General features: G+C 37.9%; 1 protein-coding gene across 1 annotated transcript; it reads right to left on the bottom strand.

Annotated features, from left to right (window-relative positions):
• Positions 1–35: 35 nt before the first annotated feature.
• Positions 36–24,987, bottom strand: LOC137582184 (uncharacterized). The gene is made up of 6 exons (XM_068296638.1): positions 24,819–24,987; positions 1,729–1,812; positions 1,489–1,676; positions 1,001–1,420; positions 339–728; positions 36–271 (listed from the first exon to the last, which is right to left on the bottom strand). The coding sequence occupies exons 1-6, from the start codon at positions 24,985–24,987 to the stop codon at positions 68–70; spliced, it is 1,455 nt and encodes a 484-aa protein (XP_068152739.1). The 3' UTR covers positions 36–67.
• Positions 24,988–25,911: the final 924 nt, after the last annotated feature.

The raw sequence follows: 25,911 nt of genomic DNA, 5'->3' as shown, positions 1-25,911 counted from the left end.
ATGCAATAGCTGAATTCCGCGGGTTAAAAGAAAACTTTGATTTCTTCGCTTGGCAATTGTACAATGATTAACGCTGGGACAAGCAACTCGTGCTGGTCACAACGCTATGTTGGCTTTCTGTATCACGAGGAGTTAACTTTCTACTTAAGTCATCGAATGTCTCTGGTTTTCTTAGCTTGGACACCAATTCTAGGAAACCGTAAATGGTAATACAAATAAAGATATACGTTGCACAAGTGAGCGCCATCTGAAAAATAATTAACAATAGGATCTAAAAACAACATGCTTATGCCTAATTTAAGATGGAATTAAAGGCTTAGCCCTCATTTACTACTCACAATAAATATTCCTTTGCTTATAAATCCCATCCAACCTAAGATATCTAATTTTCGTGCTCCCGAAGAAGCTTCATCACTGCCAGCCAATATAGTACCTTCTCGGTCATGCTCCTCCTCGTCGATATTCTCCGACCTCCAAGGCAAATACCAGTCATAGTAAAAACTGGTCAAGCTTAATCCCAGTGGTGATTTTTTTGGAGACATATTTGGCTGTGACGCCCTAGTTCCTGGATTGCATTTTCCTTCCGTTTGACCCATTTCTAAACGCTGTAAGCAATTGTTAAAATCCTGCAAAGAGAGTCTGCCAGAGCTACATCGTTTTGGCTTGGATGGACATTCTTTCTTTGGCGACGAATTCGATGATGGCGTTTGCTTGTTTCCATTGGAGCTCTAAAATGAAATTGTTAAACAATTTTGAAGTTTAATTGAACATTCCGCGGTGCTCTGTGAGCATTAATCAGCACTGACTCAATTAAATCTTGACCAACACTGACTCCCAATATTCAAACCTCTCGCTCAATATTATATTTTCCCCGCTATTTCTCAAACTTAGCTCACTATGAGTTCTCCATAAAGAGGCGGTAGAATTAAAAAAACAAAACTTTTACGAAACCTTCATAAATCTATGTAATTCGAGTGTAATTTTGAATTGAATAACTTACAGCTTCACCACCACGCAATTCCAAATAGTTGTCATCAAATTTGCCATCTCTAATCTGCTCCAGCTCTTCTTCAGTTATGAAATTGTTCTTATCCACACACTCATTTGCATAGATATCGTAATACTCATCCGGGCTTGAACAAGGAGTCACCTGTTCACACTGTTCCGTCTTAAAGTTGTAGAAGCTAAGTTGACCAAAATACCGTTCCTCACAATTCAGTGGCGTGCAATTGTGAAAGTAATCCTTGTCCCAGTTATTGCAATCCGTGAAATCCCGATGCTTACGCAGTGAATGTTTGTCGGGATCCAATGTTTCAAAACGTGTATCAAAATGAAGCAATTGCAAAGTATGAGACAATTCGTTCTGTGCGTTGGTAGTGCTAATAATGATGGGGCAGGTGCCCACACGATTGTAAAGTGACTAGATAAAATGGATATGGTAAGTGTAAAAGATTTTTCATGCTACATTTGTAAATGGGTTAAACCAACCACTGTCGGCCATATTAGGGAGATTGTCTCAGTTTTGCCCGGCTGAATGGCACCAAAATCCCCACCAAAAATCCGTCCAACATTTCTAACCTGATCGCCATTGGTTGTGTTCAATGTACAAGTGCCATCTGAGGTTACAATAAACTCTTGGATCTCTTTTTTTCCCCCTTTGTTGGTTACTGTTAGATCTGAAAAATGTGTAAGATGTGGAAAAATAGATGACTGTATGAAGCCACTTACCAAATATAAGTCCAATGTCCTTTTCCTTAGGAACACGTACGATTACCTTGGTAACGCATAGCGTACTATTGGTGCCATGGATAACTGAAAGGATTACCATATAGTATATAAAAATAAGCATTTTTCTGAATTTAATTGCCAGGGCAACTATGATACAATCAATTAAGATCAAAAACCAAAAAAAAAAAAACAGGGAACAGAGCGGGAAACCACTAAAGAATATTTCCTTATTGTTATCTTCATAAATGAACCGCAATAGCTTAAAGCTTATATCTTCTGATCTCTGGTATCCCGATCGATTCTTTTTCTACTTTAACTTTAAATGGCTTTCTTGTTTAATTAAGTGTAATTTTAATGCAACCCCAACTGAATGATGCAATTTATGTTTTAATCATCAAATACGAGCCAATTAATCAACATAGCAACCTGGGGACAGAGAGGATACATACAAACACACATACATACATATGGTATGGTTAATTTATGCAGCTGATCAGAAAGACATGGAGATGGAAACGGAGCCGAAGACAGGTGACATTTTGCAGCCAGCATGCTGTTGACTCTGCTGCATATTCATACATTGTGTGTACCTTGTATATACATATGTACATATGCATGTATGTAAGTGTATGTATATGTTTATAAGCATTGGAATGTATGTAGGTAATTTATGCCAAATTTCAAAACTAATTTGACAGGAAATAATTAATTTGGCTTCGAATAAGAGTATCTCCAATTAAAATTATTTCGCTTTCATTACCCAAAAACAGCAAAAGTCTCTGTAGAAAACCTCTCGAAACAGAGAGAAGAAAAACAAAAGTTTAAATAATGAAATCACTTCGCACCATCTTGAAATTGCTCATTAACATTTTGTGTTTGCGATATCAACTTGTGAAAATCGCAAGAGAGGCTTTGGGCTCAGCCTCCTCCAACACCAGAGACCAGGCCAGACTGGAGACCAGAAAGACCAGACCCAGAGGCAGCTACTTGGCTTTTATTTATTATGCCATGTTGTTTTTTTTTTTTTTTTGTCTTTTTTTGAACTCCAAATCGAAGTCCAAGTCGTAGTCGTCGTTGCTGGCTGTCTCTTATTAGTTGGGTCAGTCTCACACCTCCGTCTGCCCAAGGTGTGAAATCCTGTCCAGTCGTCCTACTTACTAACTTACTTGCCCTCTGCCGCCGTCGTCGTCCCTGTCTCTGTTTCTGTGTATTCTGGTCGTGATTTGTCTTTAACTTTTCGTCTGCAAATGTTCTTTGGTCTTAAGGTCGTTCGCTGTTGCTGCACCTTTACTCAATGAAATTGGCCCGGCATATCCACCAACCCCAAACCCATCGTCATTCTTTACAGATAAGAAGACCAAAGTCTGGTCCTGTGGACCGTGTATTTCAGTAGCCATTCGATTTATGTTAAATAAGCTTGAAGGCAAGCGCTGAGTTTTTCGTTCTTGTATTTTGGGCTTCATTTTTTTTTTTTCATTTTATTTTTTTATTGTAAAATACCAATTGTAAAATAAAAACAACTACAGCTCTCGGCTTTTAGCATGGGCGGAGAATGCAAGAAGGGTGATGGGTGAATGTAATATGAATCATTTGCTAATCATTTTAGGAACGATAAACCAAACTATTGTAGAATTCCATAAAGGTCCTTAAAAAGTCCACAAAATTCAAAAGAATTTTTGAATTGTAAAAGAAATGTTTAAATTCTATTTTAAACTACTTTCTTTATGTATACAAAGTTTTAAGTATATTATTAAGGTTTCATTTCTGAAGAGATTATGAAACATTTCTCAAACTATGTTTTAATACTTTTTAACTATTTGGAAGAATCCTAAGTAAAATAACTCAAATTTTCCATAAATATGAAAAGATCAAGTGTATTTCGAGCAATTGATTCTTAACCAAGTTAGATCTGATATGTAATTTCTATGAGTTTCCTATTGAAATGTGGGTTTATCCCTTTCCTACGGCCATGTTTCCAGCAGGATGAACTGAACCTGATCGTTGCACATTGTCAAGTAGAAGGCAAAAAGTCTTGGTGTGATTCACGTTTATTTCCCTTACCCATTGTCGTTGGCGTTGCCGTTGCTGTTGCTGTTGCTGCTGTTGATGTTGTTGTTGTTGTCTTTGCATCAGATTTCTTAATTTAATTGGCTTTATGCAAGGAATTCTCTGTCTCTCTTTCTCTAACTTACCTGTTCTCTCTCTCTCACCATCTCACTCCCACAACTTTACACAGAGTTCTTATAGACAAACTGTCTGGCCAGGTGCCAGACCTTCTACTCGTAGTTTGCCGGAACACTTCTCCTCCCCTTTCCCCCCTGGTTTTGTAACGTGGGAATTTATCTTGGTTCTTATGGAAATTATTAACCCAAAAACTTCAAGTAATATATGTCTGTACCCAAAATCAATAAACAATTTATAAAAATATGCAATTATTAGTATTCAGCACGTAAGAATATATGAAAATTCGTCCGAGTCCGAATTGAGGATTTTCATAGCGTGTCAGGGAACGCTCTGCAAGGCAAATAATAATCGAAAACGCTTTAAAATATACTCTGTTTAAAAATGCTCTGTCTATTTTGTCTACATATAAAAGAAACACTTTAGAATTTATGTAGATAAAATGTTAATTCAATATGGAGTAAGTTGCTTCTATCAGAGACATCCAATCAAGATCCGCATACTCTCTGTGTAAGGGTATTAAAATGCCAAATGACTTCCAGTCTGAGCACATATACAATTAAGCAATAAATTCAGTTTTTATGATTTTCCACAAAGTTATGAATTTATGACCCCGCACACACACACCATAGTATGGCAAAAAGAAGAGGCAAAGGAAATGCATTTAAATGCGCGCGCATATGAAATGGAAACTTTGCCGAATTCAACCAACCAGAGGGCTTTCCTTCCGCCCCCCACCTCACACCATGTTTGGGCCCTTAGTCACCATCCATGTTTGACTAGCCACTTGCTTTGGCCTCATAAATTTAACGCTTTTAAGTTTTATTTCTTTCAGCTGCTCCCGTTGTTGTGTAGGCAATTAGGAAGCGGCAGTGTGGCAGTTGGAGGGGGAGGGTGGGCTTAAGGAAAATTTAAATATTTATTGTTGGTTTTGAAGAGGTCTCCATTTTTTTCGGGTCTCTGTTTTGTTTTTTTCTGCTTCTCTTTTGCAACGAAAAGTACACACAATTTGTGTTGCATTAATTGTACAAAATTACGGGCTGGCTTCTCTCTCAGTGGGTCAATTAGCATAATCGCTTTTGAAATTGCAACCAAAAACTGAATATCAACATCAAAGTCGACGTTGGCATCGGCGTTGGCGTCGGCGTCAAACAGCCAGGGGTCAGTTTCAGGTGTAGTTAAAACAAAGGGTTAAAAGGAGATCTGTCCCCTTGGAACAGGACCAGGGCTATCAATAATTACAGCAATTAGGTAAAATGCTTATGACTGCTCGTGTCATGGCTGCCCCAGCTAATGCGAAAATAACGTCATTAATTTACCTTTCCTTTTTCTTTAGTTTTAAGTCGCCTCTAGGCCATAAATGATCTAGCTGCGTAACGGGTGATAAACTACATTAAGCACCCCTGGATCTACTAAATAAATATATGTATATATATATATGTTGCGTATACATAAAATAGGTAGGCCAATATTATATGTAGTTGATGGAACAATTTTCTTATGGTTGCACTTGTCCTTAAAAGTCCTTGAGTGAAATATTAAACTGTTGCCTTTCTATATTTGGAGCCAATTCTGAATATTTACTTCACTTTTCGATACTTAATGCCTTTATGCTTTAGAATTATTTGAGCTTTAGCTTCTGAATTCGATCTTAATTGAATTGGAAAAGAAACTTCCTTAGAACACGAATATTTAATTTCTATTTAAGAAACTTCCTTTAAAAATCGAAGCGCTGTTCCTTAGGGGCTTAATCAATAGTTGCCAATCTGCTATGTCCTTATTCTCTAAGTGGCTCTGCGGATGAAAGTGATAGATTCTCTCTGTTTTTCTGGCTATCTAAGAACATTGAATGTGAGATGAGGTAATGGAGTTAATGGATTCGGAGGTCAAGGAGGTAACGTAGTACTAAGACTGGGTGTTTTCGGAATTGCTCATGGGCTGAGTGAGGAGTGGGAAGAAAAGAAGAACATTTGATTTAAATAGCTGCAAATTTAAAACTTTAGTGGACTTAGAAACTTACCAACAAACGTCTGACTAAAGTTAAAAGAAAAATCACCTCTTAGCGGAGCTATTTAAACCATATGATCCCTCAGATATCCGCCACTGATCTTTCAAGAACATTTTGAAGTAATGGACGATTTTAAGTAGATGATCCCAAATGGGTTTCTGTAAAATTCCAACTCTTACCCCCCGTTTAATTCGGTCTTGCAACGAGCAACGAGGACAACAAGGACAAGCGGCACGCGTTGAATTCTTGCAGGTGCAACGAATTTTGCAACATCGAGTTAATCGAGCCGCCGCACACTGTGTCGCCCTTCATAAAATTACCAATATTAATGCGGAAAATCTTTGGGGTCCTGCGAAGAGCCATTAACGAAAAACAAGTAACGAAGGCATGCAGAAAGGATGGGATGGGATGCGATGGAAGACACAAGGTGTTCAGCAGGCCATCACTTGGCGCACCTTTAACCAACAACGAGGGGTCACTCACTCCACCTCACATCAAGCATAAATACTTGACATTGATGCAATTATTGTAAGCCAGCTGTAATCTGCCCCACCCATGGTTGTTGCCCCACAGTTGTTGCAATCCGTCTGCCCGGCCGTCATCATGCCGACACATGGACAGGCTATTTTGTTGTTGTTGCACTACTTTTTTGTTAACTCTCAGCAATTAAACGAGATTAAATCGCTGGCGCAAAGCGCAAACTCTTCAGCTTGCAATTATATTTGAAAATGCAATAAAATATGGCCAAGCGCACAATTGTAATTTGCATAAATATTTTTTTGTACATTTTTTTCTCTCTTCTGTTTGTATGTACATATGTATGTATGTATGTATTGGCGTCCAACAATGGCGAGGCATAAATTACACTCATGGCAAGGCAACGAGGTTGCCACAGAGAGTTGCAGCTAGCTGGCTTATCTCGAAATTAGCTGATAATATGCAAAACATCGTCAAGAAATTGCAGCTTTTGAGCCAAATTTTAAAATTATTACCCAGGTGAACGAGCACACACACATACACACACAGAAAGTGGCACGAATATGTGGAGAATTAACGTGGCAAATGTTCATATAGAAGTCCGTTTTTATATTTGACTGATTTCCATACGAATGAGCATTTTACTTTGATTTATTTCAATTCACAGGAATTCCAAGACTAGCTTAATGCATTCAGAGTCTCTATTAAAGTTATCATAATAAAATACGTTCCCTTAGTTAACCAAGAACCATTTATAACTTGGTCGAAGTATTCGAGTTTGATTAGGTTAAACTACATTATGATTATCTGGGAGCTATATGATATAGTCGCCCGATAGAACAATAAATAATTTTCCTGACAATAACTCAAAAAATAACAAAGCTATATGATAAAGTGGTCCGATCAGGCTAGACTACAGACTACATTCAGCCATGTAACTCCAGGCTGGAGCCAGGAGGAGCACTGTAACTCCAGGAGGAGTCTGATCTGATCCACACGGACAGACAAACTTACATGTCTATTTGAACTCGTCTCCTCGTTCCGATCAAGAATGTATACATAAACTTTATATGGTCGCAGATGCCTTAAATACTTTTCACCAAAATAAGTATACCCTTTTCACAAGGTTATATCCTTATGCCCTTAACACCTTCGCCTCTGTTCTGTTCGATCCACACGTTACAATTTATAATTTTTAACCAACATAAATAAAAATCAATAATTCATAAATTCATATTGAAAATCGACAACTCCCTCAATGAATTTTGTGAAATAAGTGTAGTTATTCAAATACAGTAGAGTCCGGTTATAGCGACGCTTAAGGAACCGACTATTTTCGTCGTTGTTTTCGGACCAACCGGAGACCCTTTCATATAAGTTTGTATTGGGACCAACCTTACTCATCGAACTTTAGTCGCTATAACCGGACGGACGTTATAAGTGGAGTCACTATACCCGGATTCTACTGCTTTTTTGTAATTTATAAGATTTTTTTAAATGAGATATATCGAATCAAGTCCATTTTAATGAATTTGTTCAATATTTCTCTGCTATCATTGGGGTCTATGGAAATTGTTTATTAGTGTCTATATTGAATTTCCTTAAATATTTTTAAAATTTATAAGAGTTTACTATGGATAACTTTCTCACTAAGCCTAAATTTGGGAATTCGTTTCGTTTGAGGTCAATTGAGAACAATTAACAAGAAGTCACAATTCACTTGGAGTCTTACCAATCTTTGCATCCTGGCCTAAGGGAATCAAAAATTATTTAGATAGATTTAGATAGTTGCCATAATTTAATGCTATTTTGAAATAAGTATCCACATCCGAACTATTGAGTATTTGTAGTTTAAGTATTTATAGAGTTTTTACAATGAATTGTTTTGGCCATGTTGGCAAGTTAATCCAATTAAATATGATTTGCTCTGCCCCTCCCGCACTTTGTGTATGGGGAAAATTGTCTCATTTAAATGTTTAAACGCTTCTGATTCCATTCCGATTTTGAATAGCCGCAGCAATTTGAACGAACGTCAATAGCAATTTGTAAAGATGTCAGTTTGTGCAATTGAGATTCTAATGAGTTGAGTGACGGGGCAAGTAGAAACCAACTTTGCCTCTTACACCTTCTCGGCCAACTTCCACATCCTTACCTTTCAGGCTATTTGATTTTGCAAACAGCAGCGACGGCAAATGTCCATCAAATGTCACGATCAAATGTTTCTGCTGCTGCTGTAGCTGTAGCTGCTGCAGATCTCAGATCAATCGATAGTTGGCTATCGATGGATAATTACATGAATCACGCAACTAGCCAACTGGAAACTGGCAATTGCTGGTCAGAAGCAGAATCAGAAGTAGATTCTCTTCTAGCCGTCGCCGATCTTTCGCTTTGACCTTGCCTACGAGTGGTTAACCGCATTTTCTCATGGTACCCAAACTCATCATCATCATCATCTTTGGCATCGACATCATTGACATCAGCTGGGCAGCTGGCAATTGTTAAGCAATTGTCGAGGGCGTTGCCTCTCATCCGTAGCTTATCCGGGATTAACATTTTCCTACTATTGTTTTTCGCAGTGTTCTGTGTTTCCAACACATGGCTACAAGTGCATCTCAGTCGGTGCTGTCCACCAACAACCCTGAAGCGAAGCCAACATGTGCATTGACAGGCCCTGGCCACAGAAATTATGTTGCCACAGAGACGAAGAGTCGGAGAGAACAAGTCGCATTTGGAGTCGATGGAGTCGAAGTTGAAGTCAAGGCAATTATTTATTATCCTTTTGCCGCCTGCAGCTAATCGCCATCTTCTTTCTTGTGTTTCCTTCCTTCTCTTTTTTCTTTTCTTGTACTCTCCATCTTCATCTTCCTCTTGTCATCATAATTCTCCCTGCTCTCGCCCTGCTCTACCCCATCCGCCTCTGAGCCTGGAAATCACTGCCGCCATGTCGCCATTTAAACGTTCCTCCACCACTTTTTGTTTGTGTGTTTCATAAATTTTTCGTGGTTGTTTCTGGTTGTTGCTGTTGCTCTGGGCTACGCCTCGACCTCGAGTTGGCCGGCAACTGCCGTGGCTGAGATTCGTTCCAGCTGCATTCATTACGTCGACTACTTTTTTTTAGTTCCATGTGTATGTGTGTGTTGGAGTGAGACAAAGTCGACTGACGGCTGTCTCCTCCCCGTATTCCAGTGGCTCGTTTTCACTCCAACTTCAATTTGAGTGGCGTTTTGAGTGAGAGCTTGTCGACGGTATTGCGACTGCTATTCAGTATATAGGTTACCTTCAATCTAGCTAACAATGTGGAATGAATACCATAACTGGGACTATTTTTTGAAGTATTTCAGAAACTTATGGGCCTTATAAATAAAGTTGTAATTCGAGCATTTCTCTTTTAATTAACTGTAATTGAATCATTCTTACATTCAAATTTAATTGACTGATTCAGTTGAAGTAACTCTAAGGATTCATATTTGATGACAAAATTACCCAGGAAAATTAAATCGAAATTGTAGACTTAAGTATAAACTGTTTGGTTCAGTTTCAGTACTTTTTGGTATCAGGTCTAGAAAAAAGCATTTATTTTGATTTGTATAGCTTTATCAAAGCTCAATCAAGTTCTATCATCAAAGCACCCTAAGATTGTATCTTTGAAGGTAAAATTAGTTGGGAATTGTAACAAAATAAAGCGAGATTGGCAAACATTACAGATTCGAGAGAACACCTGTGATTAACATTAGTTAAAATCTTTGCCCCAAACATACTAAATGTAGACTAATGTTTGTTCCTTGAGTAGGCTAAGTCAGTTAAGATATGAATAACAATTTAGGATTTTTGTTGGTTGGTTCACCAAATATTGTTAAAATTTGAGTGTTATTCGCAACCTAAATACTAAGATTTAAACCTCTAATAACAAAATAATAAACACGAAAAAATGGCTCTAAGAATAGGATACCTTGGTAAAGGATCTATAGTTAGAATTAGAAACTCGGGCTGACCTTAAAAGTTGGACCGAAGGGGGTTTAAGAACCTTTATCTTTCTCTTTATTCCATCAACTAGTGAATATTCCAAATATTCGGAAAGTTTTGATAAATTTTGAATCTAAAAAACGACTAATATAATCAAATTCTAAGTCAAAAATCTTAATGGTTTGATAGAACACCCCCCAAAAATATTTCCCAGATCCCTCCATGTTTGCTGCGGTAAACCGCAAGGTGTTTTGCTACTCCATTTTCACTTAGAGATTGGCGGACCCATTTATGGAAAGAGCTTAAATAGAATAATTCGTTCTTTTATGGGTTAATTGTTGTGGTTTAAGTCGAATGAATACCACAAGGAATACATTCTCTAGTTGCCCCTTAATTTCTTATTTATATATCATATATTATTCATATCGAAAATTATATAATTTACATATTCTAGAGAACTAGAAATCCATCTTGCTTCTTCCTCCTCCCTTCCTCCTCTTGTTACTTTAAACATTTGTGTCGGTCTCGGCTTTTTCTGTTAACTGTTTTCCCATTTATTGTGAAACGTCACAACGTTTACATAAGTACAAGTTCACCTGCCCTTCAAACTTTTCCTATAGGTAACATCTCCATAATTTTCTTAATGAACGATTTTCTGTGTGAAGGTTGCCATTGTCATACGTTTTTCTTCCATTTGCTTCCCTCCTTTGCCTTTTTTCTTGTCTGGGTCTTCACTTCCACCCACCGAGACTCATCGTAACGTTTATTCTATTGCGTTGATTTTGAAAATGACAAGCATATTGCTGTTATATGTGGTCAATTACGGCTTCCGACTCCCACACACACACGCACACACTCACAGTCACACGCACACTAATGCATATTCATAGAAATGAAATATGCGTGTATCTCTCCAGTCGGTCGTCAGTCGGCCTCACCTTCAGCCCAGTTGAATTGCATTTTCAATGGCATTTGCGGATTGCAATTGGCCCAGTAATTGCTATATTTAGTTTAATGGCAACCAAAGAACACCGAGTATTACCTTTGTACTTGCCTATGGAGGCAATCCAACTTCCCCACCGCCCACGCATAACTTTCAGTTTCTTCTTCATTAAAGCGTTAAGACATTCTTACAAGAAGAGGACCATGTGAACAAAATTGGGTTAAATACCTCGCCAAGGCAATGAACCCTTTGCCCATTGTCTTATCAAAAAACGAAGACAACATAAATCACAAACTTATCGACAAATTTCTTGAGGTGTTTTTTTTTTTTTTTGTTTTTTAAATTATTATTAATCCATAAATTTGGTGGCATACAAATTTTCACAGCATCCTAAAAGAATCTGGAAAAAAAACCATGGGGTAGTCCCCAATGGTTTTGGTCATGTCAAAGTTCCCGCTGTTGCCGTTGCCGTGCCAACAGCTCCTGGGCAACAACAACAACAATCGCAGGAGAATTTCTACACATGTCTGGATTGGAGTCTCCAACTCCTTTTTTTAAAACAAGCGCCAGTCACCAGTAACCAGTCACCAGAACGCATCCTCGTCTCAACTTTCTGGCCCTGCTATTGCGGCTTTTCGCCTTGTTTACGCTAAGATGGCGTATTGTATAACATCATTATGTGGATTTCGTTCATGTTCATGTCATAATTTTGCTATTCCCTCGATTCCAAGCCCCCAGACCAGAGGCCAGGTCAGAGCATTCCAAGCGCCAGTCGCATATCCAGCCGCGTTTGGTTCTGCCTACAGGCAGAATATTGAAGTAACAGGAGGAACAGGGAAAGGTTGAGAGGGGGGCAGCATCGGGCAATGGGCGAATTGGGGGCCCATCGGCATTGAGAATGTTGCTGGTCGCTGTTTTGTGCCATGTTTGGGGCTGCGTAATTAAAAATAAATTTTCGCGCGCTGATCTTAACAGGAGCGGATTTGAATGTATTGAACAACAACTTGTCACAACTAACCACATCTATTTCTTTCCAAATTTCCAATTGAATTGAAGTTCAAAAGTAATCTTTAAGCTAATATCATCAAAGATTTTCATAAACAACTTCGTTTTTAAGGCTGCCAATCGAAACGTTTTAATGGTACGGAAAGGATATCCTTTAATAAAATTATCCTTTTATTGTTATTATCAGTATAGGATACTATGCACATTGGCTTGGACGAATAACTACAACCATTCACACTCCCAGTCTTAGTGTGGTCACTGGTCGTGGGAACCGAATCCCGGGTCCACGTTGTTCAGTGACTGGGCCACTTAGACAACTCATCTACTGAGGACTCTATACTCTACTGTAGTCTACTCTATATATTTGGAAAAATGTGAACGAACCATAACAGAAATATTGTTCCATTGATACCAACTAACTAACCCTGATGAGTAGTTAAACTACTTCAATGTTGTGTACATACATTTACTTATATAAAATTATTCGTTATCCACAATAGTTTCCATTATTCCCGACGGAACTACCATTCAGTATTGCTTCATCGGGGGGAAACTCCACCTACGTCGCGGTTCGAACTCGAGAACTACAGAATTGGATATTAGGTAGGTCTACATTGAGGCACCAACTAGGTACAAATAGTTATAGTCTATCTTGGCAATCTAATGTCAGAACTCTCTCTTCTGATTGTTATGTTATTTTCAAGTAGACTTAGAGCTAATGAGTTTGGGTGGTTTTGCAATCTATCAATATACGTATCCTTTTCTAATCTCCGCTACTTTATCTTGTATAAAAGGTACAAACTTATATTAAGTTTCTTGTAAATTTTAAGACTGGACATATGCCATGGTGACTTACAGACAGTGCATCATTTCCACTTGAAATTTCCCCCAACATATTGTAGAACATAGAATAATAAACAACAAGGATCAGGATCTATAGAGCATTTTCTTGGCTTCCAAGAGCACTAAGAAATATGATTTTAGTTGGGTCGTTTTGGCACTTTAATAGCAATTGTCTAATAATTGGTCCAGCTTGGGAGTGTGATGTGAGGTGAGCCGCTCCTGTTCTTGCCCAAAACAAGCATTTGCACAAGCATTTTTGTTGTTGTTTCGGGTTTTTAATTTAATGAATATTCTGGGACAATTTATTAGCAAACATATTGATTTCAGCGTTTTGCTGTATCTGGCTTCGTTTTTTTATCCGTCTGTCCGTCTGACTTGTCTGTTTGTCTGTCAGAGTGTACACACATACATACATAGGTATGTATGTAAAGGTTTGATACAAATGTTTGTTGTTGCTGGCAAAGTTTATACGGTAGTTACCAACATAAATAGCAGCAATTTGGCCAGACACCAGCCACGATCAGCTATAGCCGATCATGGCCTTATCTTGCTGCGACTTGCTGAACAAGCATACAATTAATATGGGGCCCCCAGCCCCAATGTCGGCCACCAGTCCCCACTGACCAGCCTGCCGCCACCCGCACCACAGGCGGTCGGTCGCAGATCCTCTCAACGCGATCCTGGTGAGAGACTTTTGGCTTTAGGTTTTGGCTGCTGCTTCTGCTGAGTGCGATTTATGGCTCTTAACAAATTGTTAATAAATATTTTATTTATATTGATGAGACAACATAAGATTATTCACAATTTCAGTTTGTCCTCATGCCGCCCCCTCCCCATTCCTTCTGGAACTTGATGAAATAATTTCTGTGCATTTGTTTCAATTATCATTCACAATTTATATGATTGATCTGTGTTGTTCTTCTTTCAGATAACTGTCCAGTTGGTCATCTGGACAAGGGACACCCTGTAATTAGCGCGTGAAATGTTTAATATTTCATTTCTCTTCTTTTTTCGGACAATTGGAATTGGAATTTAAATGAGTTTAGTTGCGGGCACACACACACACATAGTTGGCAATGTAGTGCAGTTAGGCCACCTCCACTTACTCCAGCCGCCTCCCCCTATACACCACATCCATGACCATGTTGCTCTCCATCATGGTCAGCAGCTGTCAATCACAATGATTTATGTCGCGCCGCTCGACTTGGTGTCTATCTCTTTCCATAGCAGTCTATTTCACTTTATCTGTACATGGGCGTAGTTGGGCAGTCCATCAGGGATAGCTTGACACCAATCAATGGAAGGTTTAGGAAATGAGGTACTTGGACTCCTTACATCAGGTTTATGCCTAAGGACCCTTAGATGGAGTTTGGACCAATTTTGATCTATTGAAGACCCCAATAAACATTTGGAATCCCAATCATTATGGCCAAGAATTGATGAAATACAGTTTAACGTGTCTGTGGATAGTTCCCCCTTTATCCGCGCCCATGCATCCGGCATATGCATTTGACTATAGATCAGTATGGCAATTTATCTCTCCGCAGTTGCAGCAGCAAAAACAAAATAAAGGAGGAAAATGAGAAAAAATAAGACTCAGAGAAACTCATCAAGCCCCGTTGGCAAACGGCGGCTTCTTTTCTTTCATAATCGCCACCTCCACCTCCTTCTTCTCCTGGCGTTTATGAAATTTTTTCATTTGAATTTCATTTCATTGCTTAATTGTTGCTGCGGCATTTTATTTGATGAACTGTTTGTTTGGATTTGCCGCGACATTTCCGCGACTCTCTGCCTGACCACCTCCGACGATCCAGTCCATCATTCCCTCTCTTTCCGTCTCTCTGCTTCTTGATCTTTATAGGTGTATGTTGCCCCTGTAATTTTGTCTGCAGTTTCGTGATGCAGTTCGCCATCTTGAGTTTGGCTACCTACTGAAGCCATTTACATTCATCTGTATTATCCGTTGTAGTTGTCGGTCGGTCGGTCGGTCGACATTATCTTCTGCCATCTCAATTTACCAATCAAATAACAAATGCGCCGCCAAAAGCTGCTTATTAATGGCGACGGCCAACGGTTGAGACGCGACCGATCTTGGGACTCAAACTCGGATTCCCCAAAGCTTCTTCATCTGGTATATAATTTCCACGAACTCTCCATTGTCGATAATAATTGATTTGATTGATGCTTCGACGGTTGCTGCTGCTGCTGTTTCGTCGTTTCTTTTCATTGTTGATTGGTCGATCGAATTTACTTCACTCCACTCTCCACCAGAGAGATGCTGCTCCATCTCTGTCTATTAGGGCAATTATGTGGTTCAAAAGCAACAAGAAGTCTGTGTATTCGAAAACATCGGGAAAAGGGTTAAAAAAAATGGCGTAGACCTGTGTCGTCTGCGGCATCTCAAAGATCTTTAGAATCTTTGTGGTAACTTAACCGTTTTGAAAGGGATACCAAAGTCAACCGAAACATTTAACTGAAAAACATTATTTAGGTTCAAGAAATCAAATTGACAATCTTTATAACTTTCCATTATTCGAATGATTCTTGGTGCCAAGTTCTTTAAGCCAATTTGTCTAGAATCCGTAATTTGGTTCTGTACCTTGACCTCAAACTAAACTCCAAGACTTGTTAACAAATTGCCCTCAAGTGGCAACAATGTGAAGAAGGAAGGTTAAAGGGGTAAATTTGCATGCTCATTCGTGGATCAGATTACCATCGACATTCACCGATCTGACCTCAAGGAGTCGACAGTCGTCGGCGGAGTCATCATTCCCTTTTAGGGGAACAAGTGTAAAAACAGTTTGCAGGCAAATTGAGTTAATCGCAAAACAACATCTCCGGGGTTATGGATGGAAAGGGTAAGGAAGAATGGATAGAGCATCGAATCGGTATGGGATGATAACGCAGATTGTGTTGGCTTAGTTTTCACACAAAGAGAAGCTTAGCTCCCAGCACGGGAGGGAGGAATTCCACTTAAATTCAAAACTGAAATTAATCTTCATTGGAAGCAATCGACAGAGGAAGGGAGACCGATGGGGAGGGTGAAGACATCGTCTTCGCCGACGCCACAAGGACCGTTGGGCAAAAAAGCCGCCAAGAAAAATTAGCGCAAATGATTGACAGCCTAAATGAGAATTTAATGGTAAACTGTGTTTTTTCTTTGTTGTTGTTGGCGCCCCCTCCCCAAGAAAGGAACGATAATTTGCCCAGAAATGACCCTGAGAGAGAGCCCAACTTTTTGTTCGCTGTAAAAGTAAAAGCCCAACGAAACAAAACAAAAATTGATACAAAATTGATGTTCCGTTCTGAGAACGATTTTCGAAACGAATTGAGTAGAAGAGTAAGAAGAAACTTGACCGTTATTCTGAGTCTGAGACTGTCTACCCACTCACCACGTTTCATCCAGAGTATCATCCAGAGTCTCCTTCGGTTAACCGTGTCCTATCTCTGTGTCTTATATACATTTTTGTTTTTTGCATTTGAAATGCTTTATTTGCATTTTGATGCGACGAAAGTTCGCCTCCTTTTTGGCCTCAGCAGAAGTGCATTGTTGCACGCAATCCTTGCACCTACCGCGGGTCCGTCCGTCCGACAGTGCGCCTGACTGACGTCACTTGGCAGGCAGACAATTTATGCGCCGCCTGGCCCTTGCCCCCCCGTCGACCGTCAACTGTCGCACAGTGGGCAAGAAAATCTACCAAAAATTGTTAGAATATTTTGCAAATTGTTTTCAATCTAACTATAAGTAATTTCTAGATCAATTATATTAACCTTTTCTTTGGTTAATAGAGTTAAATCAAACAACTGTGAAACTTCAGTTGTCTATCCTGTCCCATGGTGCGTTGTGTTGGTTATCGATACGTATAAAAATACTTGTACATGTTGCAAGGTTTAAAGTTGGTTCCCATGTGCGTGTCATCAAGTTGGTCTAAAGTGACAGTCGCGATTTAATGGCACATATGTACATATATGTATGTATATGGCCGACAGTCCAGAGCGAAGGCGGTTACAAATTAATACAGTCCCAGCTACCTAGGACAAGCAGGACTTTGATACGACTCTGGGCAATGAATAATCAATCGGTACCAGTTCAATTAGCACCTTTTAGTGTGTAAAATGGCGCGCCCAATTCCAATCAGCCCACTCAATGTTGGTGGAGTGGCTCCTGGCTCGGTCTCCTCAGCTCTTTTCTTCTCCCGTGCCTTGTGCTGTCAATTTTTGCTGTCAACATTTGTCAAAAGTTAAGTGCAATTTTGTTGGCTAGCAATCGGCCGACGTCGTTCAATGTTGGCTATAAAAAAAAAACATACATATAACTGCAAATTATTTGCCATTGTGTAAAGAGTTGTTGGTATGGTTTAGGTTTTCCAATGAAAAATTGCAGTAACCTTCACATAGAAAATCTCTCAACAAGAAAATTACACACACACACATACAAGACTGAGGAAAATTATTTCTGGGGGCGTGTGCGGTTTATGTGACTTTGACAATTGGAAATGTACCTAAATAGGGATTAGATCCTACTACAATAGAATAGGTTCCCAATTAAATGTTAAAAAAAAAACAACAAAAAATATGATGGTTATGAGATGAGAACAAAATATCGAAATTGAGGGTAATTATCTTTGACGAAAATTGAGGTTGTGAGGTATCCCAATAAGATGAAGAATTTTGAAGGGCTAGTGCTTAGTTTTTTTGCGGTTTCCGTTTGTTAGAACAGCTGCTGGGCCCATGTCAATCATATTGGATACAGTGTGGATCAGGGCTGGATTAAAGAATATAGTAAATTAAAGATCAGTTAACTATGAAATCGGAAAAAAAACTAGTTTCAAATTAAGTTAACCAATGAAGAATGAAGTTAACATGAAGAATTTGAAGGACTTGAGGAAACTTGTTAAAAGTAAATAAGCCCCTTTCTAGCTGCCTTTATGAATTAACTATTAACTATTACTTAAAGGGATCCAGCCATCCACCCCTGTCTTGATAGCTACTACTTTTCAATCTTCTCAACTTCTCAGCTGGCGCCTAATCAATCTCCAGACCAGAATGGCTAATTTGAGAAATATTTGTCTATAGCGCATTTTGTATACTCTTCAAACTTTAATAACCATATTGTTTTAAAACTTCTAAGTCCCAGAATGGGAAAACTGATTTGGAATTCCGAGAGATTTGGAATCTTCAGAAAATAAAAGGATTGGATGGTTGGTTTTTGACACCCTTCTAATTGATATCAAACCTTTTGATTCCAAGAAGTTTTATTTCCTGTTTTTAAGCTTATTAATCTAATCACTATTGATTTAACCCCTCAATCATCTCAATTCCTTACGATATACTCATTTGTTTCGTTAAATTCAGAGACTTAATCACAGACTGAGTTTACAAACTTGTAGTTAAATTAAATATACAAATTTTTTGCAAGTGTATTAAATGTTGCAAGTAATTAAGAAAAAACGTCGCGGTCGTCGTCTTTGCGTTTTTGGCTGCCGTTTAATTCATAATTATTTAACCAAACTAATTTAAATGAGTTTGTTCATGCCCAGTTTTCATTAGACAGGAAAATTATGCCAACTAGTCGGACTGCTTCTTCTCTACCCCTGCCGCCCTCGAAGGCCTGTCTTGTAGTAGCAAGTCTTAAGTAAGTAAACAAACTTAAGAGCCGTTGAACTGAATATGGCCAAAGTAAACTAATTGATAGCCGGCGCAGGGGATTAGCTCAAGTCTCCAAAGCCTTCTGAGAGTCTTGAGTGTCGTCGGCTAATTGCAATTAATTTATAAAATGTAATCCATCATAGGCAACTTTGTGGTGCTCAAGTTTTTGCCATCGTCTGCTGCATTGCTGGCGACGACGGCGGTTCCTTTTTGGCCAAAAACTTACTTTTTTTCTACTTTTGTATGTATTTGGACTTTATTAACACGCGAATGTCGTATAAGCAATTTTTTTGTTGGTTTCTGTTTTTGTTTTTTGTTTTTTATGCTGTAAAATGCAAATTAGTGGCAAATAATAAAGAAATGAAATGAAAATGCACTATAAGTCAATGGGATGAGAGGCGAAGGGAAAGAAGGGGGTGCTTGCATCATGAAAATGCACATTTTGATGTAATTTTGGTGGCGGCAAGATAAGAAATACTTGAATTATAGTTATGGTAATGAGAACGAACAGCAAAAGAAATTGTGAAAAGAAAAAATTGTATTTGGAATACGTCATTTAGAAATTTTCGGTGAAATTATCTAAAATAGTAAGTTTGAGATATACAAAATTAACAAAAAATTTGGAAAAATGTTTGTATATATGTATGTTCAAAAAGTCTCTAGATAAGTATTTAACCTTAATTGGAAAGATTTAAATACTTTGCTTAACTTTATTTCATAAAGATATCATATTGTTTAAGACTTATTTTTATTGGAATCGAAATATTTATATACTTTTAAGTAAAAAATACGCAAATATTTCTTAGGTGGCTCACTTGGGAGATTTTCACACACCTACATACATATATAATTATTGGTAATCCTTTTACATTATTAAAATCCTTGCCATCAGAGATACCTAAGTATTTTGACTAGAATGTTAAGGACTCTAATAATATATAAAATAATATATCCTTCCGAAGGTCGTCTCGTGGTTTCTTAATTAGTTCATGAAATTTTGTATTTCGATTCCTTAGCTCTGGCCGGAAGTGATGACAAAAGAATGCATTAACTGTTTATTGAATCATAAGATTGACCAAAGGCGCATTTATTATATATTCCAAAGATAATGAAAATAAACGATTAATGAAACGGTTCTTTAAAAATGTTGTAAAATATTTTAAAATTTATTCAAAACTGGGTTATAGGGCGGGTTCAGGTCAATAAATCTTAAGGCAGCACAAAAGGTGAGCAGGTTGTCTGTATATCTATTTCAAGAATCACCAAGTTCTATGATCAGCAGACTTCGCTACAGAAGTCAAGAGTCATACAAGAGTCATTTACTTGCACCAGAACTACCAATTTTTGGTTAGTCAATCCCCAAAACTTAAGAAAGAGTAGTAAAAATGTCCTATTTTCTGCCAAAATTGGAACATAACTTAAATATAAAAGTGCCTACTGAATAGCTTCCCATTTTCTTAGCTTTTAGTATTAATATATTTGACATACTTTTAAATTAAAGGTTAACTAGTTTCTCTAGGAAATTGTGTTGCTGGCAAATCTTCCATTCTTTGACGCAGATTTTTATAGAAGACCTTACTACTCCACTTGGCCGATTGCCCTTCGAAATGTGCGTGTTTTTTAAAAATATATAGAAAGACATTTCAATTATGTCTTGGACATTACTTTTTGGTTCTCTTTTTTTTTGTTATTGTCGACTTTCGACTGAAAAACTTTCATTTAAGTTGGCCAAGACAATTGTCAAGTTAATGGTAACATTACTACCAATAAATGTTGTGACGTGTACTTAAACCCAGAGCAGGAGATTAACAATTGTGTGCGACAATTGTCAGTGCTTAATTATTTACTAATTGTGACTGAATTATGAAGAACTATGCCGGTTAATTGCCGGGTAATTAAAATGAGAGAACACAAAAAAAAAGTTTTGGGTAAAAGTTGTTGTTTTTTTTTGTGTATTTTTTTTTATATTTTACAATTACATGGCTTTTGTATGGTTTATTTAACGAGTAGCTCCGCCCACCAAATGACAGCAGCAGCAGCAGGTTGAGTCTTTGAGTCGGTGGCAACAATATGGCGTGGTTTCATTTCCCATTTCGTTTCGAGCCACTGGAAATTGAGTGAAACTCAACTTTCACTCAACTTCAAAGAGCAGACACACTTGGGCACCTTTTCTTTTTACTTTGCCAGAATGAAATACTTAAAAGGCAATTGCATATCAACAACAGCAACTTTTGCCAGTTATTAATAATTCTAGTTTACACATGGCCCATTCCCCTCGCTCTCTCTCTCTCTCTGGCTGATGTTCACTCTCCCATTAACCCCCTTGCAGCTCATTTAAGGCAACGCTTAGCAAACAAATGCAATTTGAGTCTTACTTAGACGCACTTAAGATGGGCAGACAGTGACTTAAGATAAGAGTATACTCTAGCCCTGTTCTAGTTCTTAGCACATTTAATATTTCTGGTTAATGTAGCGCAAATTGCTCGTGTTCTGAGCTACAAAGACATCTTACACCTTTCTACAGCAAAGTTGAATATTTGAAATGCAAATCAACTAAGCAAAAGGCAAATGGATAGAGAAATGCTTCCAAGGAAACTCACAAGCGAGGGATGACTTAAGAGAAGAAAATTAGACAAAAACTAGTCAGAAAATTAAAGACAATTAGATAAAGTCAACAATATATAAAGTTGGTAGTTCGAAAACTCTTTACATTTGTCAAAAAAGATGAAAAAAATATATCTATATTTTAATAGTCGGGTCAATTTATAGTACATCAATTTAATTAACATAATTTGTTTACGATTATTGGTAAACAAGACAATGACCGAAATTTGGTTGAGTGGAAATTTGCGTGTTTCTTTTTCTTTAATAACTTTTAATGGCCTTATTGATCGATTTATATGTAATAGATTGAGTAATTGTGTATAGAAGGGGGTTCTGGATAGGTGGTGGTGGGGGGAGAGTGTACATTTAACTGTCTTCATTCTGGCTCTTACACCACATTCGACAAAAAGAAAAAAAAAAACACATTTTTCATTACTTTGTGTTTCTCAGCTAATTTAACATTAAAGCGTTAAAAACACATTTAACATAATTTTATAATTATTCATTTTGCGTAAACATGAGTTTTGCATTTGCATTTGCATTTGTAATGAGAGCACAATTAAAAAGTTATAAAAGAAAAAATCGATGTGATGAATAAAAAAACTAAAAGCTTTTTAAGAAAAATAATAATAAAAAATGCATTGGATCCAACGGGGCGATTAAAGGAATGTAACAACAAGATTCAGCTCTCGATGAGCTAGACGAATCTTGAATACCTTAGGAAATTTAAGTATTTTTTATTAACAATTTTAGTTGAGAATAAACAAAAAGAACTTTTAATGATTCGAAATGATCGAAAATGATTTAAAAAATGGATCTACATATATAAATGATTTTATGTGCGTGAGGCATTCTTGGGCATTAGAGGGTTAAGTGAAAAGTAATTATATTGATAATAATGGGTGGTCTTTTGGTTTGATTCTTAAAGAATAATATATATCATGATCTGTAAACAGTTATTGATCAATATCTCTAAAGATAAGTTCTTAATGTCAAAAAGAATATAACAAATTATATTTCCTTTGCCAATTCGATTCTAATACCGCCAACTTCGCACTTTGTTCCAACTTTCAAAACAAAGTTAATATACCCGCTTTTTAAGAGATGTATTAACACAATGTGAACACGCCAAATGCATAGCCATAGCTCAAGATTGAGGCACACCTTGCCTTACCTTTATACATACATATATGGAGTATGTGTGTATATAAATATATAAATAATACTACAACATACACATATTCATAACCCTCTTTCGGCATCTCCGCTGCCAAGTCCCTCTCCTGCTCCCCCCCACATGCAGTCTTCTTTAACAAGACATAAATAATCAAAATAATTTGTGTATAAAAATGCAGCAAAACAAAAAGAAAGAAAAATATATATAAAAAAATAAAGTCATAATTTCAAAATGATTTATGAAATGAAATAAGCAAAGGACAGAAGAAGAAGAAACACGCGGCGGGGTCTCCTCTTTACTTCCCCCCATCTTGCCACCTCTCTCTCTCTCTCTGCCCATCTTAGTAGCCGTCTCTCCCTTTTTTTTTTGTTTGCTTCTTTTGTTGTTTTTATAACACATTTTATTTAATTTCTTTTTGTTGCTTTTGTTGTTGGTGCACTCTTAATGCAATGCTTTTTAAATTAATTTCATGTGCACTCAAACTAAAACTCAAAAAACTAAAAACTTGCATTTCTTTTCTTCAGGGTCCCAGTCGAAGTGGCAACATTAGCATAAACCAACACGCACAGAGAGGACTCCGGCTTAGCCGTTCCTCCACCCGACCCAAACATATGTATATGTATATATATATATTTTGTGGATCAACTTGGAACCGGGGCTCTAGTTAAATTTCGACATGGCCTTTTATGATTAGCCTGAATTATGCCCTTTTGATAATTTCAAAAGAAATTTTTGCATTACGATAAGATCTGGCTTAGCGCCTTTTCCTCACTATCACTTGAATGGGTCGAGAGGCGGGTGGAGTAGTATCTAATCATGCTATATATTATTATAAATGCACCAACAACAACAGCAGCAGCAACTAACTATTTTCTTTTACTGTCTGACCACTGACTACCATTTACATTGTTCGAGTGGCAATTAAGCGAAAAAAAGTTACATTTTTCTTTTGGTTTTCAACGGAGTCCAAGAGGAAACACAAGATGAAGAGTGAGAGAGGGGAATAAAGGGGGGTGCTGCTTTGGACCCTGGCTTGCATGCTGAATTTGCATTTTAAATTGTGTTTTAATATAGAGTTTTTTTTCTGTTATTTTTTTTTAGTTTTTAGTTTTCTGCCTTTATTATTTATTGCTGAAAGTGCAACTAGGCGTATGCTTAACTTTGTTGATAATTGGAGTGAGAATATTTATAATTTACATTTACTGTATTTTTGTTGAGTTTGTTTTTGTTTTTGAACACAAAAAACATGGGCACTAATTAATATGATTTTCTAGCATTAAAAACAAGAGAAAAAGAACGAGAAAATTTCAATCATTTCTCTGATAATTATATAGAAAATACATATATACTTCTTTGCCGTTTTACAATCCACATCTATTTTGACGTACCTTGGCCTATCATCTACCTAATACCTCCTAGAAATTCTGTATAACCGCAAATCCGGCACTGGTATATATGTACATATGTATCGTTGATGGCGCCAAAAAGAAGGGGTGACTAAAAGCCAGTTATTATGTGCGTTTCAAATCGCTCTCGACCACCAGCTAATGGCACTTGCTGACCCCTGCGTCTCCTCACTTTAAATTAAGGTTCTCGGTTCTCGGAACATGCATTTACTTTTAACCGTAGCAGACCATTTAGGCCATTGTTTGCCATTTGTTAGCTATTTGCATTAGCCAACGTCCACCCTCAACCAACCAACAAAAAAAAAAGAAGTTGTTATAATCCCTTTCACTTCGAATACTCGAAAATTTTGTAGTGGTCAATTCGACGTGTGTGGGCGTTAGTCATATCGGTTACTTCGCACCAACCGAAAAACCAAAACCGAAACCATGCAGTGGCGTTTTCGATTCTACCTAAGAAACCGCAAGTTCAACTTGTCTCAAAGTCAAGTGTCCCTTGGCTTGACAAGTTGCTAATCGGTTAAATTAGCCATGAAAGGAATGCACAAGTCATCGGGTTACACAATACTACGACTCCGACTGGCACGGACTTCACTTACACCCTCGCAACGTGAGAACTGAGAACTGTCAATGGAATCGAAAGGGAAACAAGTTCGAACTCCATTTCGAGCCGGTGCCAATGCCAGGTTCTTCCCCTCTGTTCGATCTGTTGATTTATGATAGACGTGTGCCACTTGGGTTCGCATGGTCTTGTGAATAAAGTGGAATAAGGTGGGGAGTATGGGGATCCCATATCAATATCACTATCAACAGGTTTTGCAGTTTGCTTTTGCTTACTCGTTTTCGTTTGACTCTGCCCCCTTTCGTTAATCTTGGTGAGCCGATCTCGCCAATCTTGAGTTTCGGTTTCGGTTTTGGTTACGCTTTTGGTTTCGCGACTTTGCCGTTGGCGTTGTCCCAGGCCCAGGCCCATACACTCATACCCATTGCCCACACTGAGGCCCATGCTCATGCCCTGGCCCCAGACCCAAGCACTGGCATCTTAATCATTGTTATTTGAAGCCATTAGCCTCATCGCTTTGGTGGTGCTGTTGCTGCTGCTGGTGTTTCGCTTGGGCAATTATGTTGACATTTTGGCCCAAAGTGAGATTATAGCCCAAGTCATCATTAAGAGCAGTTTATTGAAAAATAAAATGCTGATTAAAGGGGCTCGTCGCTTGCAAGACCGACAGGTGGCTGCAGGGCAACGTCCTGCACTCTCTCCATATACATATGAAATATTTACTTATGTTCTAGTTAAAAGAAGTAGAAAACTCTAGAGATATTCAGCTGCCCAAACAGGAAGCAAACTAAACTGATTTGTCCAAATAAACGTCGCCCCAAAACTCTAACATATAAATTCTCAATTATCGCCCACGCCCACCTTAACCAATATATGGTTAAAGATCTCTGGCCGGGCTTACAAGTTTGTATTTTGGCCAGAATGGGCATGAGAGTGTATGAGTCTGTAATTTGCCTTAGTTTAGGTGAACATAAATAAATTGTTGGATTTTTGCCCTTAGTCGGATTTCGATATTTAGACATCACAACAGTCATAGAAACCATACACTTTGAGAAAATTCACAAGACTTGACATATAACAGAAAGCTTTCTCTTATTTATATTAAGTCTTATCAAGTCTTTAGTTTGTCGGTTACTTGGTCTTTCTCAGTGTGTAAGCAAAGTGCAGCTAGCAGGAGAGTTGAGGCCAAGGAAATTGTTAGATTGAATCGTTTAGTTCCCTAAATGCCTGGCAATATGGAGCTCAACAATATCATTACGAAGTATTTGCTTTTATTCTCTTGAATTGCCTCCTTTTCTGGAGCCTGCGGTAAGGCAATAGATCTAAGACCATGGAGCAAGGAAGCAAATGCGGAAATGTGTCTGCATT

The sequence above is a fragment of the Drosophila tropicalis genome, unplaced genomic scaffold (genome assembly GCF_018151085.1).
Source record: "Drosophila tropicalis isolate 14030-0801.00 unplaced genomic scaffold, ASM1815108v1 contig_859, whole genome shotgun sequence".
Lineage (NCBI taxonomy): Eukaryota > Metazoa > Arthropoda > Insecta > Diptera > Drosophilidae > Drosophila > Drosophila tropicalis.
Note: the sequence above shows the minus strand (reverse complement) of the source record. Positions and strands in the feature narration are given on the sequence as shown.

Coding starts and splice junctions, on each gene's coding strand:
- LOC137582184 (XM_068296638.1), bottom strand. CDS start 24,987: ATGGGCCTCAGTGTGGGCAATGGGTATGAGTGTATGGGCCTGGGCCTG. Junction 1,677..1,728: donor GGACATTGGACTTATATTTG/GTAAGTGGCTTC, acceptor CACATTTTTCAG/ATCTAACAGTAACCAACAAA. Junction 272..338: donor TAAGCAAAGGAATATTTATT/GTGAGTAGTAAA, acceptor TGTTGTTTTTAG/ATCCTATTGTTAATTATTTT.